The sequence below is a fragment of the Salmo salar genome, chromosome 15, assembly GCF_965601325.2.
Source record: "Salmo salar chromosome 15, fSalSal1, whole genome shotgun sequence".
NCBI lineage: Eukaryota > Metazoa > Chordata > Actinopteri > Salmoniformes > Salmonidae > Salmo > Salmo salar.
Window position 1 is genome coordinate 108,390,131 of NC_138305.1, and position 15,733 is coordinate 108,405,863.

The 15,733-nt window shown below is 46.4% G+C and overlaps 1 protein-coding gene across 11 annotated transcripts in view; it reads left to right on the forward strand.

Moving 5' to 3' along the window:
• rerea (arginine-glutamic acid dipeptide (RE) repeats a) overlaps positions 1–15,733 on the forward strand; it is a 366,496-nt gene that overhangs the window by 270,424 nt on the left and 80,339 nt on the right. For all 11 annotated transcript variants that reach the window (XM_082962263.1, XM_082962261.1, XM_082962262.1 and 8 more), the window contains one exon: positions 3,212–3,310. In XM_082962263.1, the coding sequence (XP_082818389.1) occupies positions 3,212–3,310 (99 nt within the window). The remainder of the gene's footprint in view (positions 1–3,211; positions 3,311–15,733) is intronic.

Here is a 15,733-nt window from a genome sequence, read left to right on the forward strand (position 1 = left end):
CCACCTGACAGGTGTGGCATATCAAGAAGCTGATTTAAACAACATGATCATTACAAAGGTGCACCTTGTGCTGTGGGCAATCAAAGGTCACTTACAAATGTGCATTTTTGTCACACAATACCGTGCAACAAATTCCTCAGGTTTTGAGGGAGCTTGCAATTGGCATGCTGACTGCAACATCTTTTTAGAAAACGTTGCAGTATGTCCAACCTACCTAATATGGCAGAACTAGAAGTAAAGTGGCAGAACTAGAACTAAAATGGCAGAACTAGAACTAAAATGGCAGAACTAGAAGTAAAGTGGCAGAACTAGAAGTAATATGGCAGAACTAGAAGTAATATGGCAGAACTAGAAGTAAAATGGCAGAACTAGAAGTAATATGGCAGAACTAGAAGTAATATGGCAGAACTAGAAGTAAAATGGCAGAACTAGAAGTAATATGGCAGAACTAGAAGTAAAATGGCAGAACTAGAACTAAAATGCAGGAACTAAAATGGCAGAACTAAAATGGAAGAATGGCAGAACTAAAATGGCGGCAGAACTGGAACTAATATGGTAGAACTAGAGCTAATATGGCAGAACTAATAGGGCGGAACTAGAACCAATATGGCAGAACTAGAACGAATAGGGCAGAACTAGAACGAATAGGGCAGAACTAGAACGAATAGGGCAGAATTATTATGGCAGAACTAGAGCTTATATGGCGGCAGAACTCGAACTAATATGGCAGAACTGGGGCTAATATGGCGGTAGAAGTAGAACGAATAGGGCAGAAGTAGAACGAATAGGGCAGAAGTAGAACGAATAGAACGAATAGGGCAGAAGTAGAACGAATAGGGCAGAAGTAGAACGAATAGGGTAGAAGTAGAACGAATAGGGGAGAAGTAGAACGAATAGGGCAGAAGTAGAACGAATAGGGGAGAAGTAGAACGAGTAGGGCAGAAGTAGAACGAATAGGGCAGAAGTAGAACGAATAGGGCAGAAGTAGAACGAATAGGGGAGAAGTAGAACGAGTAGGGCAGAAGTAGAACGAATAGGGCAGAAGTAGAACGAATAGGGCAGAAGTAGGGCAGAAGTAGAACGAATAGGGGAGAAGTAGAACGAGTAGGGCAGAAGTAGAACGAATAGGGCAGAAGTAGGGCAGAAGTAGAACGAATAGGGCAGAAGTAGAACGAATAGGGCAGAAGTAGGGCAGAAGTAGAACGAATAGGGGAGAAGTAGGGACCCAGGTTTATAGCTCTTCCTCTGCTTCACCATGAAGAAGAAACCAGGTCTCTGACACTTCCAATGTATCATGCTTGATCAGCGCTTTAACCCTTGCTTTCAAAATGAATCTAGACCAGAGGAACCATGCAAAAAATAAACTGAAATCATCCTAAACAGTGTATTTATATTTAGACTCTATAAACCAGAGAATGAATGTAGCTAGCAGGTCGCTGTCTCTCCTCCCTAAACTCCATTTGCTTCCCCAATGTGGCATGGTGGTTTCTTCTTCTAGTGAATATCTCTGTGTTTGATGACTGTTTGAAGTAGAGCTTGATATCATCTTAGACGTTTAACGAATCAAGAAATTGGAATAAAAAATGCTACTTGTTTGTACGTGCAAATCTACACTGAGCAAAAAATATAAACGCAACATGCAACAATTTCAAAGATTTTACTGAGTTACAGTTCATATAAGGAAATTTGTCAGTTAAAATAAATAAATGAGACCCTAATCTATGGATTTCACATGACTGGGAATACAGATGTGTCTGTTGGTCACAGATACCTTTAATAAAAGGTAGGGGGCGTGGATCAGAAAACCAGTCAGTATCCGGTGTGACCACCATTTGCCTCATGCAGCGTGACACATCTCCTTCACATAGAGTTGATCAGGCTGTTGATTGTGGCCTGTGGAATGTTCTCCCACTCCTCTTCAATGGCTGTGGGACGTAGCTGGATATTGGCAGGAACTAGAACATGCTGTCGTATACGTCGATCCAGAGCATCCCAAACATGCTCAATGGGTGACATGTCTGGTGAGTATGCAGACCATGGAAGAACTGGGACATTTTCAGCTTCCAGGAATTGTGTACAGATCCTTGTGACATGGGGCCATGTATTATCATGTTGAAAAATGAGGTGATGGCGGCAGGTGAACGGCACGACAATGGGCCTCAGGATCTTGTCAGGATATCTTTGTGCATTCAAATTGCCATCGATAAAATGCAATTGTGTTCGTTGTCCGTAGTTTATGCCTGCCCATACCATAACCCCACTGCCATCATGGGGCACTCAACAAACCTCACGCCCACACGCCTGCCATCTGCCCGGTACAGTTGAAACCGGGATTCATCCTTGAAGACCACGTTTCTCCAGCGTGCCAGTGGCAATCGAAGGTGAGCATTTGCCCACTGAAGTCGGTTACGACGCTGAACTGCAGTCAGGTCAAGACCCTGATGAGAGCGACGAGCAACGCAGATGAGCTTCCCTGAGACTGCTTCTAACAGTTTGTGCAGAAATTCTTTGGTTGTGCAAACCAACAGTTTCATCAGCTGTCCGGGCGTCTAGTCTCAGACGGTCCCGCTAGTGAAGAAGCTGGATGTGGAGGTCCTGGGCTGGCGTGGTTACACGTGGTCTGCGGTTGAGGCTGGTTGACATTGGAGGCGGCTTATGGTAGACAAATCAACATTCAATTCTCTGGCAAAAGTTTCGGTGGACATTCCGGCAGTCAGCATACCAATTGCACGCTCGCTCAAAACGTGATATTTGTGCCATTGTGTTGTGACAAAACTGCGCATTTTAGTGGGTTTTTATTGTCCCTAGCACAAGGTGCACCTGCGTCATGATCATGCTGTTTAATCAGCTTCTTGATATGCCACACCTGTCAGGTGGATGGATTATCTTAGCAAAGGAGAAATGCTCACTCACAGGGATGTAAACAAATGTGTGAACATTTTAGAGAAACAGCTTTTTCTTATACAACATTTCTGTTATCTTTTATTTCAGCTCATGAAACATGGAACCAAAACTTTACAAGTTCCGTTTATATTTTTGTTTATTGTAATATGCCCCACTGTTGTTGTTTATAGATACGTCAATGCCTTATTTTCCTGCCTGTTACAATAAATGTTTACTATATAAAAAGTATACATCATTTTTCTTTTTGTTTTTATTCAAACACTGAATATTGACCTGAAGTGTTGGTCTGCTTTCCCCCTCTACCCAGCTTCACGAGAGCAGTTACGATGCAGGCAAGGCACTACAGCGCCTGGTCAAAAAGCCTGTTCCCAAACTCATAGAGAAGTGCTGGTCAGAAGACGAAGTGGTAAGACACTCTTTACTATATTATTTGACAACATTTCACCTTTTAACTTCCAGAGAGGACGTGTTTATATCAGAGCTGGGTTCAAATAGAATTTATTTTCTTTCAAGCTGCGCTTAAATGAGCTTGCCTGGCTCAATGTACACACAACAGTTGAATGGACCATATTGTTACAGTGGCTTTATTCTGGCTTACTGTTGTTGTCTTTAGATGGTGCTGTTGAGATGGATCGTCAGAGTAGGCTGTGTAGCTGCTAGTTGGGCCCTCATTGGATTTGGGTTCTATCCCTTCCATGTCCTGAGCAGCTGCATCCTGTTTATTGCCTGTGGAATAAATCTTCAGCGTGTGTGTGTGTGTGTGTGTGTGTGTGTGTGTGTGTGTGTGTGTGTGTGTGTGTGTGTGTGTGTGTGTGTGTGTGTGTGTGTGTGTGTGTGTGTGTGTGTGTGTGTGTGTGTGTGTGTGTGTGTGTGAGAGAGAGAAAGAGGGAAAAGATTGAGGGCCTGTATTGTTGGCCTCCATTTGAATTTAGATTCACATTTCAGGCAGCTGTGGCTAGGAGGGTATTAAAATATGTCAGGCAGCTGTGGCTAGAGGGGTATTAAAATATGTCAGGCAGCTGTGGCTAGGAGGGTATTAAAATATGTCAGGCAGCTGTGGCTAGAGGGGTATTAAAATATGTCAGGCAGCTGTGGCTAGAGGGGTATTAAAATATGTCAGGCAGCTGTGGCTAGAGGGGTATTAAAATATGTCAGGCAGCTGTGGCTAGGAGGGTATTAAAATATGTCAGGCAGCTGTGGCTAGAGGGGTATTAAAATATGTCAGGCAGCTGTGGCTAGAGGGGTATTAAAATATGTCAGGCAGCTGTGGCTAGAGGGGTATTAAAATATGTCAGGCAGCTGTGGCTAGAGGGTATTAAAATATGTCAGGCAGCTGTGGCTAGGAGGGTATTAAAATATGTCAGGCAGCTGTGGCTAGGAGGGTATTAAAATATGTCAGGCAGCTGTGGCTAGAGGGGTATTAAAATATGTCAGGCAGCTGTGGCTAGGAGGGTATTAAAATATGTCAGGCAGCTGTGGCTAGGAGGGTATTAAAATATGTCAGGCAGCTGTGGCTAGAGGGGTATTAAAATATGTCAGGCAGCTGTGGCTAGAGGGGTATTAAAATATGTCAGGCAGCTGTGGCTAGAGGGGTATTAAAATATGTCAGGCAGCTGTGGCTAGAGAGGTATTAAAATATGTCAGGCAGCTGTGGCTAGAGGGGTATTAAAATATGTCAGGCAGCTGTGGCTAGAGGGGTATTAAAATATGTCAGGCAGCTGTGGCTAGGAGGGTATTAAAATATGTCAGGCAGCTGTGGCTAGAGGGGTATTAAAATATGTCAGGCAGCTGTGGCTAGAGGGGTATTAAAATATGTCAGGCAGCTGTGGCTAGAGGGGTATTAAAATATGTCAGGCAGCTGTGGCTAGAGGGGTATTAAAATATGTCAGGCAGCTGTGGCTAGGAGGGGTATTAAAATATGTCAGGCAGCTGTGGCTAGAGGGGTATTAAAATATGTCAGGCAGCTGTGGCTAGGAGGGTATTAAAATATGTCAGGCAGCTGTGGCTAGAGGGGTATTAAAATATGTCAGGCAGCTGTGGCTAGGAGGGGTATTAAAATATGTCAGGCAGCTGTGGCTAGGAGGGTATTAAAATATGTCAGGCAGCTGTGGCTAGGAGGGTATTAAAATATGTCAGGCAGCTGTGGCTAGGAGGGTATTAAAATATGTCAGGCAGCTGTGGCTAGGAGGGTATTAAAATATGTCAGGCAGCGGTGGCTAGGGGGGTATTAAAATATGTCAGGCAGCTGTGGCTAGAGGGGTATTAAAATATGTCAGGCAGCTGTGGCTAGAGGGGTATTAAAATATGTCAGGCAGCTGTGGCTAGAGGGGTATTAAAATAAGTCAGGCAGCTGTGGCTAGAGGGGTATTAAAATATGTCAGGCAGCTGTGGCTAGAGGGGTATTAAAATATGTCAGGCAGCTGTGGCTAGGAGGGTATTAAAATATGTCAGGCAGCTGTGGCTAGAGAGGTATTCAAATATGTCAGGCAGCTGTGGCTAGAAGGGTATTAAAATATGTCAGGCAGCTGTGGCTAGAGGGGTATTAAAATATGTCAGGCAGCTGTGGCTAGGAGGGTATTAAAATATGTCAGGCAGCTGTGGCTAGAGGGGTATTAAAATATGTCAGGCAGCTGTGGCTAGAGGGGTATTAAAATATGTCAGGCAGCTGTGGCTAGAGGGGTATTCAAATATGTCAGGCAGCTGTGGCTAGAGGGGTATTAAAATATGTCAGGCAGCTGTGGCTAGAGGGGTATTAAAATATGTCAGGCAGCTGTGGCTAGAGGGTATTAAAATATGTCAGGCAGCTGTGGCTAGAGGGGTATTAAAATATGTCAGGCAGCTGTGGCTAGAGGGGTATTAAAATATGTCAGGCAGCTGTGGCTAGAGGGGTATTAAAATATGTCAGGCAGCTGTGGCTAGAGGGGTATTAAAATATGTCAGGCAGCTGTGGCTAGAGGGGTATTAAAATATGTCAGGCAGCTGTGGCTAGAGGGGTATTAAAATATGTCAGGCAGCTGTGGCTAGGCGGGTATTAAAATATGTCAGGCAGCTGTGGCTAGAGGGGTATTAAAATATGTCAGGCAGCTGTGGCTAGGAGGGTATTAAAATATGTCAGGCAGCTGTGGCTAGAGGGGTATTAAAATATGTCAGGCAGCTGTGGCTAGAGGGGTATTAAAATATGTCAGGCAGCTGTGGCTAGAGGGGTATTAAAATATGTCAGGCAGCTGTGGCTAGGAGGGGTATTAAAATATGTCAGGCAGCTGTGGCTAGAGGGGTATTAAAATATGTCAAGCAGCTGTGGCTAGGAGGGTATTAAAATATGTCAGGCAGCTGTGGCTAGGAGGGTATTAAAATATGTCAGGCAGCTGTGGCTAGAGGGGTATTAAAATATGTCAGGCAGCTGTGGCTAGAGGGGTATTAAAATATGTCAGGCAGCTGTGGCTAGAGGGGTATTAAAATATGTCAGGCAGCTGTGGCTAGAGGGGTATTAAAATATGTCAAGCAGCTGTGGCTAGAGGGGTATTAAAATATGTCAAGCAGCTGTGGCTAGAGGGGTATTAAAATATGTCAGGCAGCTGTGGCTAGAGGGGTATTAAAATATGTCAGGCAGCTGTGGCTAGGAGGGGTATTAAAATATGTCAGGCAGCTGTGGCTAGAGGGGTATTAAAATATGTCAGGCAGCTGTGGTTAGAGGGGTATTAAAATATGTCAAGCAGCTGTGGCTAGAAGGGCATTAAAATATGTCAGGCAGCTGTGGCTAGGAGGGGCTGGTATTAAAATATGTCAGGCAGCTGTGGCTAGAGGGGTATTAAAATATGTCAGGCAGCTGTGGCTAGGAGGGGTATTAAAATATGTCAGGCAGCTGTGGCTAGAAGGGTATTAAAATATGTCAGGCAGCTGTGGCTAGAGGGGTATTAAAATATGTCAAGCAGCTGTGGCTAGAAGGGTATTAAAATATGTCAGGCAGCTGTGGCTAGGAGGGGCTGGTATTAAAATATGTCAGGCAGCTGTGGCTAGAGGGGTATTAAAATATGTCAGGCTGTGGCTAGAGGGGTATTAAAATATGTCAGGCAGCTGTGGCTAGAAGGGTATTAAAATATGTCAGGCAGCTGTGGCTAGAGGGGTATTAAAATATGTCAAGCAGCTGTGGCTAGAAGGGTATTAAAATATGTCAGGCAGCTGTGGCTAGGAGGGTATTAAAATATGTCAGGCAGCTGTGGCTAGGAGGGGTATTAAAATATGTCAAGCAGCTGTGGCTAGAAGGGCATTAAAATATGTCAGGCAGCTGTGGCTAGAGGGGTATTAAAATATGTCAGGCAGCTGTGGCTAGAGGGGTATTAAAATATGTCAGGCAGCTGTGGCTAGGAGGGGCTGGTATTAAAATATGTCAGGCAGCTGTGGCTAGGAGGGGCTGGTATTAAAATATGTCAGGCAGCTGTGGCTAGGAGGGGTATTAAAATATGTCAGGCAGCTGTGGCTAGGAGGGTATTAAAATATGTCAGGCAGCTGTGGCTAGGAGGGGTATTAAAATATGTCAAGCAGCTGTGGCTAGAGGGGTATTAAAATATGTCAGGCAGCTGTGGCTAGGAGGGGTATTAAAATATGTCAAGCAGCTGTGGCTAGGAGGGGCTGGTATTAAAATATGTCAGGCAGCTGTGGCTAGAGGGGTATTAAAATATGTCAGGCAGCTGTGGCTAGGAGGGACTGATATTAAAATATGTCAGGCATTACACAATGTGGGTTGGGATGGTGACAAATCACAATCAGTGTTGTGGTCTTGATACCAATTTAGCTAGCTAGCAAACACTGTAATCTCATCATGAATGAAATCAAGCACATGGTCTGAATGATAGATCTGCACCAACTAACTAAGTCCACTAACATAATAGGTCCAGACAGTAACGGTGTTATTTTTGTATCAAGGATGAGTTCACTTTGGCACCAGTCCATTGTTCACGCATAAGTACCACAGACTGCTAGCTAACTAGTTAGGCTAACTACCTTGTTGGTTAGATAGCGCCTAACTACCTTGCTGGTTAGATAGCGCCTAACTACCTTGCTGGCTAGCTAGAGCCGAACTACGTTGCTGGCTAGCTACAGCCGAACTACGTTGCTGGCTAGCTACAGCCGAACTACGTTGCTGGCTAGCTAGAGCCGAACTACGTTGCTGGCTAGCTAGAGCCGAACTGCGTTGCTGGCTAGCTAGAGCCGAACTGCGTTGCTGGCTAGCTAGAGCCGAACTGCGTTGCTGGCTAGCTAGAGCCGAACTGCGTTGCTGGCTAGCTAGAGCCGAACTGCGTTGCTGGCTAGCTAGAGCCGAACTGCGTTGCTGGCTAGCTAGAGCCGAACTGCGTTGCTGGCTAGCTAGAGCCGAACTGCGTTGCTGGCTAGCTAGAGCCGAACTGCGTTGCTGGCTAGCTAGAGCCGAACTGTGTTGCTGGCTAGCTACAGCCGAACTGCGTTGCTGGCGAGCTACAGCCGAACTGCGTTGCTGGCTAGCTACAGCCGAACTACGTTGCTGGCTAGCTACAGCCGAACTACGTTGCTGGCTAGCAGAGCCGAACTACGTTGCTGGCTAGCTAGAGCCGAACTGCGTTGCTGGCTAGCAGAGCCGAACTACCTTGCTGGCTAGCCAGCCAGCTAACATTAACTAAGTAAGCATGTGTGCAGGACAGAGCTCTTTGCTAAGTGAAGTGTACTTTGATACATATGTTGGTATTGATACAGTGTTGGCCCAGATACAAGCGGTGGCCCAGAGACAAGCACTAGTATTGATGCATGCGATAGTATTGACATCCGATGGTCTTGATACTGTGTCTATAGTTTCATACACCTTCTGTTGTGAGATTACTTGGATTTAAAAAACTATTAGTGAAACAAAGAAGAAAAAAACCTGTAAGTTTGTTTCAGTGGGAAACTCTGAGGGCCCAGAATATTTGACACAATGTTGCAAGTTCGTACTAGCTTCAGGCCAGACCCAAGTTAACAGTTGATACAATGTTTCAGGTTCCTTGCAGACAGGCCATGTGAAGCCAATGTGATTTCTAGGATATTTATCAGGATATATTCTACCTGCAGGCTGCAATGTTCTTATTTGTTGGCTTTATGTAGGCTATTTTTACATAGTTGGCAATAGATGTTACATTTTAGGTTTGTATCATTTCCATTTGGATGTGGATAGAATTTAGATTAACCACATGCCAATGATTTTGCGATACGAAGATGTTATTATTAATTAATTTAAACTGTTACTCAAAAAATGTGCATATGAACCATAACTGGCACGCAGATCGGAAGAAATTGTAAGATAAATTAGCATTCCACATGAAAGGTAGCCGACTCCTCGTGTAGCCTATTACCGGCAACTTCAGGACAGTAACGGCAGAATCAGCCAAAGCCAGCAGGAGTGGGAGGAGGATGGTCAGGTTGTTGCTTTTTCTTCTTCTGGTTATCTTGATCTCTGGATCCCTCTTGAGTCATGTGTCTTATTTCATCAAACAGTGTGCTTAAAGCATCAGACAAGCTAAATGCGTATAGTTGATTTTATTAAAACACATATGGTGTATCTATATATGAAAAAATACACGTTTCAAATGTTTGACCAAGAACAAACCACTTTTGGACGACCAAGATTGGGACAGGGACAGCTCTAACATCCAGATGCACGTTGTCCAGCAGTCATGTGGGCTCAGCTCTGACGGAAGTGAATCACGCGGGCTCAGCTCTGACGGAAGTGAATCACGCGGGCTCAGCTCTGACGGAAGTGAATCACGCGGGCTCAGCTCTGACGGAAGTGAATCACGCGGGCTCAGCTCTGACGGAAGTGAATCACGCGGGCTCAGCTCTGACGGAAGTGAATCACGCGGGCTCAGCTCTGACGGAAGTGAATCACGCGGGCTCAGCTCTGACGGAAGTGAATCACGCGGGCTCAGATCTTATGATAGTGAATCACGCGGGCTCAGATCTTATGATAGTGAATCATGCGGGCTCAGATCTTATGATAGTGAATAATGCCGGCTCAGATCTTATGATAGTGAATCATGCGGGCTCAGCTCTGACGGAAGTGAATCACGCGGGCTCAGCTCTGACGGAAGTGAATCACGCGGGCTCAGCTCTGACGGAAGTGAATCACGCGGGCTCAGCTCTGACGGAAGTGAATCACGCGGGCTCAGCTCTGACGGAAGTGAATCACGCGGGCTCAGCTCTGACGGAAGTGAATCACGCGGGCTCAGCTCTGACGGAAGTGAATCACGCGGGCTCAGCTCTGACGGAAGTGAATCACGCGGGCTCAGCTCTGACGGAAGTGAATCACGCGGGCTCAGCTCTGACGGAAGTGAATCACGCGGGCTCAGCTCTGACGGAAGTGAATCACGCGGGCTCAGATCTGACGGAAGTGAATCGTTCGGGTTCAGCTCTGACGGAAGTGAATCGTTCGGGTTCAGCTCTGACGGAAGTGAATCATACGGGTTCAGCTCTAACGGAAGTGAATCGTTCGGGTTCAGCTCTGACGGAAGTGAATCGTTCGGGTTCAGCTCTGACGGAAGTGAATCATGCGGACTCAGCTCTGACGGAAGTGAATCGTTCGGGTTCAGCTCTGACGGAAGTGAATCATACGGGTTCAGCTCTAACGGAAGTGAATCGTTCAGGCTCAGCTCTGACGGAAGTGAATCGTTCAGGCTCAGCTCTGACGGAAGTGAATCATGTGTTGATTTGCTTTAATTGAACATAATGGTTCAGTCTGATCTGAATAAACCATAAAGCCAGTACACACACACACACAGACAGATGAAGGCCCACGGCAGCTAATCGTAACAGAGGAAGTCACTCGTCCTTCAGTAGGAATGGACCAGCTATGAATTCTCTATTATTTATGCATGATGGCTGCGTTGAGATAATCACAGAAATGAATGTGTGTGCGTGTAGGGGGTTCATGGGCAGTTCTCTCCCCACACGCCAGACCACTCCACAGGCCAATCACAGGCCACTTATCAGCAGGCACGCTCTGCAGATAGCAGCCACAGCCGCATATCATTTTCCCCGCTGCCTGAGGAGGTAGTCTGTGTAAGGTTGTAAGCCCTCCCCATTGTGTCCAAAGCTCAGCCAGTCACCTAGCCACCCATCATCAGTCAGCCAACCAGTCATTTATTCACCCATCATCACTCTCGCCCTCCCTTCCTTCCTCCTCCCTCCCCCTCCCCTTCCTTCCTTCCTTCCTTCCTTCCTTCCTTCCTTCCTTCCTTCCTTCCTTCCTTCCTTCCTTCCTTCCTTCCTTCCCCTCCCCTCCCTCCCCTCCCCTCCCCTCCCCTCCCCTCCCCTCCCCTCCCCTCCATCCCTCCCTCCCAGCCCTTGTAAAGTGATGTGATTTCCATTTGGTCCTTTGCAGCCCTACAAACAGCCTTGAGGGACAGGTGTAAATGTACCCCTGACCTTGATGCTCAGCCACACACGCCACACGCTCACACGCTCCCGCTCACTACGCTCCCCCCCCCACACACACACACACACACACACACACACACAGAGATACCCACACTGACACCGTCCCCATCTGCCCCGCTGCTCCCTCCTGAATAAATAATTCTGCTCCTTCTCCTCCTTCTCTCCTCCTCCTCTCCCCTCTCCTCCTTCTCCTCTCCCCTCTCCTCCTTCTCCTCTCCCCTCTCCTCCTCCTCCTTCTCCTCCCTTTCTCCTGCTCTCCCCTCTCCTCTTTCTCCTCCCCTTCTCCTCTCCCCTCTCCTCCTTCTCCTCCTCCTCTCCTCTCTCCTCCTTCTCCTCCCCTCCTCTCCTACTCCTCCTCCTTCTCCTCCCTTTCTCCTGCTCTCTTCTCTCCCCTCTCCTCCTCCTTCTCCTCCCCCTACTCCTTCTCCTCTCCTCCTCCTCTCCCCTCTCCTTCTTCTCCTCCCCTACTCCTCCTCTCCTCCTTCTCCTCCCCTCCTCCTTCTCCTCCCCTCCTCCTCCTCTCCCTTCTCCTCCCCTCCTCCTCCTCTCCAGTTCTCCCCTCCTCCTCCTCTCACCCCCCAGGACCAGCCTCATTTTTCCTTGCTTCCTACTTTTCTTCCTTTTGAGATGTGAATAAAAGTGACAGCGAGGGCTGTGGAGATTACAGAATCAGCCTGTCTGCAGGGTCACTGGTCACCTCCCTTCTCCCCCTCTCTATCTCTCCCCCCTCTCTTTCTCCCCCTCTCTTTCTCCTCCCTCTCTCTCGCCCCTCCTCTCTCTTACTCTCCACCTCTGTCTGTCTTCCCCCTCTCCTTCCCTGCTGCTGCTGCCACATAGAACACAAGTCTAGTCTCTGCCACCTCTCATTTCACTGCTTCTTGAAATAGTCACATACATTCTCCCTACAATCATCTGAAATAGTCACATACATTCTCCCTACAATAATCTGAAATAGTCACATACATTCTCCCTACAATAATCTGAAATAGTCACATACATTCTCCCTACAATAATCTGAAATAGTCACATACATTCTCCCTACAATAATCTGAAATAGTCACATACATTCTCCCTACAATAATCTGAAATGGTCACATACATCCTCCCTACAATAATCTGAAATAGTCACATACATTCTCCCTACAATAATCTGAAATAGTCACATACATTCTCCCTACAATAATCTGAAATAGTCACATACATTCTCCCTACAATAATCTGAAATAGTCACATACATTCTCCCTACAATAATCTGAAATAGTCACATACATTCTCCCTACAATAATCTGAAATAGTCACATACATTCTCCCTACAATAATCTGAAATAGTCACATACATTCTCCCTACAATAATCTGAAATAGTCACATACATTCTCCCTACAATAATCTGAAATAGTCACATACATTCTCCCTACAATAATCTGAAATAGTCACATACATTCTCCCTACAATAATCTGAAATAGTCACATACATTCTCCCTACAATAATCTGAAATAGTCACATACATTCTCCCTACAATAATCTGAAATAGTCACATACATTCTCCCTACAATAATCTGAAATAGTCACATACATTCTCCCTACAATAATCTGAAATAGTCACATACATTCTCCCCACAATAATCTGAAATAGTCACATACATTCTCCCTACAATAATCTGAAATAGTCACATACATTCTCCCCACAATAATCTGAAATAGTCACATACATTCTCCCCACAATAATCTGAAATAGTCACATACATTCTCCCTACAATAATCTGAAATAGTCACATACATTCTCCCTACAATAATCTGAAATAGTCACATACATTCTCCCTACAATAATCTGAAATAGTCACATACATTCTCCCTACAATAATCTGAAATGGTCACATACATTCTCCCCACAATAATCTGAAATGGTCACATACATTCTCCCCACAATAATCTGAAATGGTCACATACTTTCTCCCCACAATAATCTGAAATGGTCACATACAGTGCATTAGGAAAGTATTCAGACCCCTTGACTTTTCCCACATTTTGTTATGTTACAGCCTTATTCTAAAATGGATTAAATACAACAAAAAACTCCATAATGACATCACAATACCCCATAATGACATCACAATACCCCATAATGACATCACAATACCCCATAATGACACAGCGAAAAAAGGTTTTTAGAAATATCTTATTTACATAAGTATTCAGACCCTTTGCTATGAGACTTGAAATTGAGCTCAGGTGCATCCTGTTTCCATTGGTCATCCTTGAGATGTTTCTACAACTTGATTGGAGTCCACCTGTGATAAATTCAATTGATTGGACATGATTTGGAAAGGCACACACCTGTCTATATAAGGTCCCACAGTTGACAGTGCATGTCAGAGCAAAAACCAAGCCAAAGGAATTGTCCGTAGAGCTCCGAGACAGGAGTGTGTCGAGGCACAGATCTGGGGAACGTTACAAAAATGTTTTGTAGCATTGAAGGTCCCCAAGAACACTGTGGCCTCCATCATTCGTAAATGGAAGATGTTTGGAACCACCAAGACTCATCCTAGAGCTGGCCGCTCGACCAAACTGAGCAATCGGGGAGAAGGGCCTTGGTCAGGGAGGTGACCAAGAACCTGATGGTCACTCTGACAGAGCTTCAGAGTTCCTCTGTGGCAATGGAAGAAACTTCCAGAAGGACAACCATCTCTGCAGCACTTCACCAATTAGGCCTTTATGGTAGAATGGCCAGACGGAAGCCACTCCTCAGTAAAAGCCACATGGCAGCCCGCTTGGAGTTTGCCAAAGGCACCTAAAGGACTCTCAGACCATGAGAAACAAGATTCTCTGGTCTGATGAAACTAAGATTGAACTCTTTGGCCTGTATTCCAAGCGTCACGTCTGGAGGAAACCTGGCACCATCCCTACGGTGACAGCATGGTGGTGGCAGCATCATGCTGTGGGGATGTTTTTCAGTGGCAGGGACTGGGAGACTAGTCAGGATCGAGGGAAAGATGAACTGAGCAAAGTACAGAGAGATCCTGGATGAAAACCTGCTCCAGAGCGCTCAGGACCTCCAGACTGGGGGCGAAGGTTCACCTTCCAACAGGACAACAACCCTAAGCACACAGCCAAGACAACGCAGGAGTGGCTTTGGGACAAGTTTCTGAATGTCCTTGAGTGGCCCAGCCAGAGCCCAGACCTGAACCCGATAGATCATCTCTGGAGAGACCTGAAAATAGCTGTGCAGCGAAGCTCCCCATCCAACCTGACAGAGCTTGAGAGGATCTGCAGAGAAGAATGGGAGAAACTCCCCAAATACAGGTGTGCCAACCTTTGTATCGTCATACCCAAGAAGACTTGATGCTGTAATCGCTGACAAAGGTGCTTCAACAAAGTACTGAGTAGAGGGTCTGAATACTTATGTAAATGTGATATTTTTTTAATATGAGCAACAGAAATATTCTAAACCTGTTTTTGCATTTTCATTATGGGGTACTGTGTGTAGATTGAGGGGGGAAAACAATTGAATCAATTTTATAATAAGTCTGTAACGTAAGAAAGATTTTTAAGCCTTGAGACAATTGAAACAGTTATCTAACCTAGCCTCAGATAGCCCCCCCACCCCCCCCCCCCCCCCCCCCCCATTGCGGGCGGCAGGTAGCCTTGCGGTTAAGAGCATTGGACCAGTAACCGAAAGGTCGTTTGTTCGAATCCCAGAGCCGACTAGCTGACAAGGCCGATGTGCCCTTGAGCAAGGCACTTAACCCTCATTTCTCCTGTAAGTCTCTCCTACCCCCCCACATCCCCCACCACTCATCTGACCCCCCCCCCCACATCCCCAACCACTCATCTGACCCCCCCACATCCCCCACATCCCCAACCACTCATCTAACCCCCCCACATCCCCCACCACTCATCTGACCCCCCCACATCCCCAACCACTCATCTGACCCCCCCCACAACCCCAACCACTCATCTGACCCCCCCACATCCCCCACCACTCATCTGACCCCCCCCCCCACATCCTCCACCACTCATCTGACCCCCCCCACATCCCCAACCACTCATCTGACCCCCCCCACATCCTCCACCACTCATCTGACCCCCCCCCCACATCCCCAACCACTCATCTGACCCCCCCACATCCCCCACCACTCATCTGACCCCCCCACATCCTCCACCACTCATCTGACCCCCCCACCACTCATCTGATCCACCCCCCACAACCCCAACCACTCATCTGACCCCCCCCCCCCCACAACCCCAACCACTCATCTGACCCCCCACATCCCCCACCACTCATCTGAAGTTATTATTCAGCCAAACATTCAAACCTGAAATAAAGCTGCTAATGAAGTCTTTTGGCCAACAGGAGGAGCTCTATCTGTGTGTGATGTATGATCGCGGTG